The 7,786-nt window shown below is 36.9% G+C and overlaps 1 protein-coding gene across 1 annotated transcript; it reads right to left on the bottom strand.

Moving 5' to 3' along the window:
- Positions 1–6,455: 6,455 nt before the first annotated feature.
- Positions 6,456–7,391, bottom strand: LOC102972761 (olfactory receptor 4F6-like). The gene has a single exon (XM_007087495.2). The coding sequence runs from the start codon at positions 7,389–7,391 to the stop codon at positions 6,456–6,458; it is 936 nt and encodes a 311-aa protein (XP_007087557.2).
- Between the last annotated feature and the right edge of the window lie 395 nt (positions 7,392–7,786).

Raw genomic sequence — 7,786 nt, forward strand, 5'->3', positions numbered from 1 at the left:
AGAAAAAGACCATGTACTTCTTTTCTCTGACTTTTTAGAAAACTCTGGTGCTGGGGTGCCTGGGCGGCTCAATCAGTTAAGGATATAACTCTTGGTCTCTGCTCAGGTCATGATCTCACAGTTTGTGAGTTCAAGCCCTATGTTGGGCTTTGCACTGACAGTGTGGATTTTCTCTCTATCCCTCTCTGGCCCTCTTCAGCTTGCTCTCTGTCACAAAATAAATAAATAAACATGAAAAAATTAAAAAAAAAAAAAAAAAAAAAAGAAAACCCTGGTGGATTTTTGAAGCTCTCAGGAGTTCTTCAGAAGCCAAGTCGCCATAGAATTTTCTGTTCTTCCTCTTTAGATATATAAACTTTTTTCAGTCATTGAGGGCCCCAGGAGACCCATTTTTAAACAGGAAATATAGATACATGTTAAATAAAGATGATCAGAATTGTAGATTTGTATAGAAGTGGGAAAGAACTTTGAGAGGATCTTGTTCAGTTACTTCATTCTATAGGTAGAGAGACAACCTGTGAGGTTAAATGGCTAGCCAGTGTGTTCACAGCAATACATTTCCAGAGCCAGAACTATAACTATGGTCTTCCCTCTATAATACTGTACCCATCCTTAGTAGAAAAAGTCATGAAAAAGCTAGAATTATTTATATTTGATAGGATCACTGTAACCTAATTGAAAGTCCATATTCATCCCTGAGTTTTAATTTCTTTTAAAATAAAATTGGCCTTTCATTCCTTAAAGACCCCCTCCACTCCCATTGGATATTGCTCACTAGTCTCCAGAATCCTGAGGATAATGATTGAGATTTCCTTCCTCTGGTTTATAGATAATTTGGTTTTCAAATAGGGTGGGAATAGCTGAGGCCAGATATCTGTTTTACACAGTTAAAAAAAAAAAAAAAGATAAAATGAGTTGGAGAGCACAAAAGTAAGAAACACATGAATCTTGAGAAACCTTCAAATTGGAGACAAATTGAACATATCAAAAGGTTGTGTGTGTGTGTGCATGTGTGTGTAGAATTGATAAGACAAAGCAATTTGATGACTGAAATTTGAGAATAATGGAGTGATGGTTTGGAGAAAAGGACAAAAATGTTTTCAAAAGGAAAGAATTTCTGACACAAATATTTTACAGAAGAGCAGAGACTGAAGGGGCGGTGTTGAATAGGATAGAGAGAGAGGTGCAACGACGACAGGTGCAATTTTGTGATTGAAAGCATCTTTCCTACCTGTCTATTCAGCCACAGGATGTACATTTTTAGGAGAAGAGAAATTGAGAGAGATTAGCCTTAATTTCTGTACATACTCTTCCCTCAAAGACAAAGTGATATATAAGATTCTTCAAAATGGGAAATAAAGCTAATTAGCTGCACAGGAGAATGACCTGTTGTGTCAGAGAAGGTCAACACCCAGCCCATCATTAGTTTCTCTCGGGGGACTAAGTCTTTGAGTCACGTTGGTTTCCCCATGAGAGAAATTGTGAAAGAGAAATTGCCTGATAATGAAACAGAGGGAAGAGAGAAGGTTCTGAGGCAATATGTTAGTTTGTATAAAAATATCCCTATATAGGTTACATGGTCTTTGGGATGAATAACTTGGAAGCACTGAGATGAGGGGATGAGGGTGTGAAAACATATCTTGTGTGGACAGACATATCTTGTGTGAAGCATGTCATAGTACCAAACTTGAAGAAATAGATGTAAAGCCCTTGATATGTGAAGATAATTTTTACAAATGACAGTGGGGGAATAAATTGATCATTTTCCTCTTATCAATTATAGACAATGTTTACCTGTGTATGTTTGCCTATGTTTCCAAACTTTAGAGTGTTGAGGATGAAGTTCTTCTTGAAAGCATTTGACCTTTATTTTCCCGAGTTGACTGGATACAAGGAAAATTTGTCTATTATTGGATAAATTTCTTAAGATGTCAGTGGAAAACAGATACAAACACAAAAGAAAAAATGTAGGGAATTATTTTGAGTTGTTTGTAAGAGGAGCCTGTTTATCTGAGAGAGATACTCATTCAAAGGACTTATGACAAGGCTTTGAAACAAGCCCAGTGTATCTCTGTAAAGAAGTAAGGCTTTATCTATCTTTGATATGTACATAGAAATAATCTGATCTCCAGGCTATCATGGGGCTTCCAAGTGTCAAGGCTCTATCTTTGTTTAGAGTTTTATGTGTTTAGTTATATTTTATTTTTTCTTATTAAGAAACAAGGAAAATCATAATTCTCTGGCTGCAGAATGATAGTTTCATGTTATTTTTTGAAAAGTATTGAAATTCCAAAATGTATAAACAAGGATAAAAACTGGATAATAATCTGGGAAGATATGTTAAAAAAATAAATAGGGATGCATGGTCAGTTACATGAATCATAGTATATATAAGATGAGGTAAAACAATTTAGTTGCCTAGAAAAGAACAACTACTCTAAGGTCACAGGAAGGTTTCTTCTGTTGTCTCCCAACCCCCCAAGGACTCTTCTGCACCACAGTGCATGGTAAAATCATTCTTTCAGGTCAGTGTGCTCCTGTCCTAATATGCCTGTGTTCTAAGTCAGACACTGGATACCAGGCAGAACAGCATAGTAAAACAAATGAGGAGAATCTAGGTAGAAATAAAGTTTTAACGAGTTGCCCAGCCATACACAAAGCATGCTGTAATTTGATAGTCATCCACTGGGGCATGGATCATGGGCTTGGCAGAAGAGAAGGCTGCTGGGTCAACAGGAGCAGGGGTTGCTAATATAGTGTTTAAGAGACCTAGAAGTATCAGGGCTGAGACTATTGATTTACACTGTGCATCAGCTGAGATTGGCCCACGATATGAATTGGCTTAAGTCTACAAAAGGAACTCGTTAGTAGATTTCACTGTAGGGTATTGAGGACATACAGGCAGAGAAAATTGAGAAAAGGAAAAAGAAAAGGAAATACTATAATCCTGTGATCTTTGATTGAGTGTACAAAGAAAACCCAAACAGTTTTCAGTAAATCATGTACATTTTTTTTACTCTTTGTTGACTTTATTCATTTATTTAATGATAAGTATTTATTGAGCAATTTCTGTAGAGTTGTTACTTATTTATAGTACTAACCCTGATGGACACAGCCCCTCCTCACAAGGAACTTAAAATATAATGTGGAAGACATACATCAAATTAGAAATTATGAGTATAGCTGTGTCACAGAAGGGGTACTAGGGAGTATATAATAAACGATGGAAAGAGCTCTCTCGCCCAGGTTCTGGGAAGATTTCCCTAACAATATGATGTTGAAACTGAGATCTGAAGGATGGATAGATGTTAATAGGCAAAGCATGAAGGACAAATGTTTCAGGCAGAATAATTAGCTACTGCAGAGCCTCAAGATGAGAGAGAATGACTTTTTCAGGCAAACAAATGAAAACTAAATTGCTTCTGGTATTGCAGGGCTAGAGCATGTTGTCCTCTGAGACTAGAGAGGAGGATGGGGGCCAAGTCTTGGATGGCCTGATAAATCATGAAAAGGGATCTGTATTTTAATTTAAGAGTAGTGGCAAGTATGTGAAGGGTATTAAGGAGAATAGTCACATGCTTAGATTTTATATTGAAAAGAATCTAATTCTGAATGTAGATAATTGAATGAAAGCAAATAAGATTTGGAGTGGGAAGACACATAGGTGACTTAATATTCTATTTGAAAAATTACATGTGAAGTCTTAGATAAGAATGGTGACATTTGTCCATAAACTGATGAATGAATAAAGAAGATGTGGTTTATATATACAATGAGATACTACTTGGCAATGCGAAAGAATGAAATCTTGCCATTTGCAATAACATGGAATGGAACTGGAGGGTATTATGCTAAGTGAAATAAGTCAGAGAAAGACAGATATTCTAGGTTTTCAGCCATATGTGGAATTTGAGAAACTTAACAGAAGACCATGGGGGAGGGGAAGGGAAAAAATAATTTCAAACAGAGAGGGAAGCAAACCCTAAGAGACTCTTAAATACAGAGAACAAACTTAGAATTGAAGGAGGGTCCGGGGGCGGGGCACAGTGATGGGCACTGAGGAGGGTACTTGTTAGGATGAGCACTGGGTGTTGTATGTAAGTGATAAATCGTAGGAATCTACTCCTGAAACAAAGAGCACACTATACACTGTATGTTAGCTAACTTGACAATAAATTGTGTTTAGAAAAAAAAGAATGTGATTGTATTAGGAAATAGGGTTTATAAGAGGTAATTAAATTAAAAAGAGGTCAATAGCATGAAAAAGCAAAATAAAAATGAACACCAGCCTTTGAAGGTAGACAGAAACGGAAGGTGTAAGTATATATTACTGTTTAAAATTTTTTTACAATAAAGGAAAAAGGGAAGAGGTACTGGAGGAACATTTTTAGTGTAATGAAGGTGTGCTTAAGCTTATACACTGAGAAAAAGAGTTAGTAGAGAAGGCAGTATTAAAGGTATAAGGAAGAAAATGGAACTTTGAGGATTTGAAATACCTGAGAGGATGTGATGGGGTGGGACCAAGAGCACATGAAAAGGCATTTTGTCAAATTCAATACCCATTCATTATGTTTAAATGTTAAATATATAGAAATTGGTAGTTCAAAAAAAATGGTGACATTTGGAGGAAAACCAGGAAACATTTAAGTTGGAATTAATAGGATTTGCAGATTTATTGAATATTCAGCATCAGGGAAGGGAGGAGGAGTTCATTATTACTCCTAGATTTTGCATTGAGGAACTGGGTAAATATTGGTGTCACTTACTGTGACTGGGGACCTGAAAGAGCAGCAGGTTCAAAGAGAGAGGATCAGTTTAGTTTTAGACCTGCTTAGTGGGAGATGTCCTTGAGGCATCAGGCCAGTAGGCAGTTAGATTTATGAAATAGGAACTCAAATAATATCCCAGCTCTGAAGCCCCTAGCTGAGATGGTAATTAAAGCTAAGGGAATAGATGCCAGCTAGGGATAGAATGTGGCATGAGAAAAGGCCAGAGATATAATTCTGATTAACACTGAGTTTGGTGGTGGAGCAGATGAGACAAACACAGCAAACTAATGCTGGGAAGGAGTTCCCAAAGAGTTGGGGAAAAGCAAGAGACTGTAGTTTCTTGGAAGCCCAGTGGAATATTTGAAAGAGGGAGTAGTTAGCAATGATCAAGCAAAGGAGAAATACCTATACAGATGAATACCAAAGCATTAAAAGAAGTATTAATGATTAATTTACATGGAGGAAGCAGAGATGTTACTGGAAAGGTTCCTGGAGAAACACAGGACAAAACATATAGGCAGTAGTTGCCTTGATGGAGCATATTTTACTTACAGAGCAGTAGAAACAAATAAATGAAAAGGTCATGTGTAACTTAATAAAGTATTTATTCCGAAAGTAGAAATGCTCAATTAAATTGAATATGCCTCACAACTTTTGGCTTACATTTATCCAAGACTATCAAACTCAGATATATATAAACTCTTGGGGGAATATTTTGTCTGACCAGCAGACCATATTGAAAGAAACCAGAATGTCTAAACATACACCCTTGGTTGATTATTCTTTTGTGAAACAGCTATTACTTTTATGTTTTTTTTAATGAAAACTAACTAAGATAACTGAATTTTTTAAAGTCTTCATTTTTAGAATAATAGGCAAAAGTTCAGAAATCCTGGCTTGTATTTATTTAAAATATTCATAGGGGCGCCTGGGTGGCTCGGTCGGTTGGGCGTCCGACTTCGGCTCAGGTCATGATCTCACAGTCCGTGAGTTCGAGCCCCGCGTCGGGCTCTGTGCTGACAGCTCAGAGCCTGGAGCCTGTTTCAGATTCTGTGCCTCCCTCTCTCTCTGCCCCTCCCCTGTTCATGCTCTGCCTCTCTCTGTCTCAAAAATAAATAAAACGTTAAAAAAAATTAAAAAAAAATATTCATAATGTTAAAGAATTTCTCTACTTACAACCAGTCAAATTTAAACAAAAAGCTAAAAGAGCATCCTCGACATAAGTAACAAATAGTTGATTTTCTTCTTATTCTAAGTTAAAATTAAAATAGGAATTAGAAAACAGAATTTATTGATTTTGATTTACTCAAAGTCACATTTTATTTATTAAATCCATTAGTTTACTATGAGATATATTTATCAATTGTTTGAGGTATATCATCATAATTGAGAATGAATGCAGTTAATAAGTTCCAGAAAATGGCATTTGAATGTTAAGTTTATTTCTGCAAATTAGCTCAGTTTTCTCTTCTCCTCTCTCTTCTCAATGGAAGTAAGTAAAGTCAACTTATTTTCTGTGGTTAGCAACATAAAGTCACCTGTGACTTCACAATCAATTTCTACTGGTGGGCCTTGTTGAAGTATCTCCCCAAATAGTTCTTATCATAGTAATGATGACAGACATGTAACTTTCAGTGTCCTTGGTAAGCCTGAATCATGTGATATCTAGATCTGTTTCATTCATTATTAGATACCGGTAGGATCCATAATCTGCTTGCCCAGTCTTCTCATGGCCACTCTCATGTCTTTGTTTCTTAATGTATAGATGGCAGGATTCAAGACGGGGGTGATAGCGAAGTTGGCAATGAACAAATACTTATCCAGTGATGATGTAGGGAAAGGCCACACATAGAGAAACATGCATGGCATAAAAAACAAAATCACTACAGTGATGTGAGCTGACAATGTGACAAATGCTTTGGACAAGTCCCCTGAAGAACGTTTCCAGACAGTGACCAAAATGAAGATATAGGATATAATTAAGGAGAAGAAGGTAGCCATGGATATAAATCCACTGTTGGCAGTGATTACAAACTCTAGCTTGTAAGTGTCTACACAAGCAAGTTTCATGACGCGAGGAAAATCACAGTAAAAACTATCTACTTCATTAGGGCCACAAAAGGGCAGGTTTATGACAAAAACAAACTGAGATACAGCATGGATTATCCCCACTATCCAGGCAGCCATTACAAAGGAGACACACGTTTTGGGGCTCATGATGGTCAGGTAGTGAAGAGGTTTACAGATTGCGGTGTACCGGTCATATGCCATGGCTATGAGCAGCACCATCTCACCTCCACCCATGACGTGAATAAAAAATATCTGTATCATGCATTTTGGAAAGGAAATGATGTTGCAGTCAGTGAAAAGATCAGAGATTGTTTTGGGCACTGTGGTAGAGGACAGACCTAGATCAAGAAGGGAGAGGTTGGCCAATAGGAAGTACATGGGGGTGTATAAATGAGAGTCAATAATTACCGTGAACACAATGAAGAGGTTTCCCAGGATAATTCCCATGTAGAATACAGAGAAGAACCCAAAGAGAAAAAGGTGCATCTCCCATGAATTTGAAAGACCAATCAATACAAATTCAGATACCACAGTGTCATTTGGTCCATCCATTGACTCAGTCAGTAGAGAAGACGCTGAAGTATTCTGAAGGTAGAAAATAAGGAAGAATTGAGAAATATAGGTATTTCACATTGATATGTTTTTGCCCCTCAGTGATTTTGTGGGAAATAGGTTACAAGTCAAATTTTGAAGTTAGAACACATACAGAAAGGGCAGGTTAAAGGAAGATAAATAAATAGAAATGAGATAATCAAAAGTTAGGCTAGAGTGTCAAGGAAAGAAGTCATGTGGGAGTATATCAGGTAAATGGAGGAATTAGGAGCAGAGAGTAACATCTCCTGGTAGAGAGTTTCTTTACCATGCTCATTGTGCAATAGTTTGGGCTTCTTCAGTCTTCTCCATATACATTCAAGAAAACATTTTACATGTCATAAATAGCCATAATT

Source organism: Panthera tigris, chromosome B3 (assembly GCF_018350195.1).
Source record: "Panthera tigris isolate Pti1 chromosome B3, P.tigris_Pti1_mat1.1, whole genome shotgun sequence".
Classification (NCBI taxonomy): domain Eukaryota; kingdom Metazoa; phylum Chordata; class Mammalia; order Carnivora; family Felidae; genus Panthera; species Panthera tigris.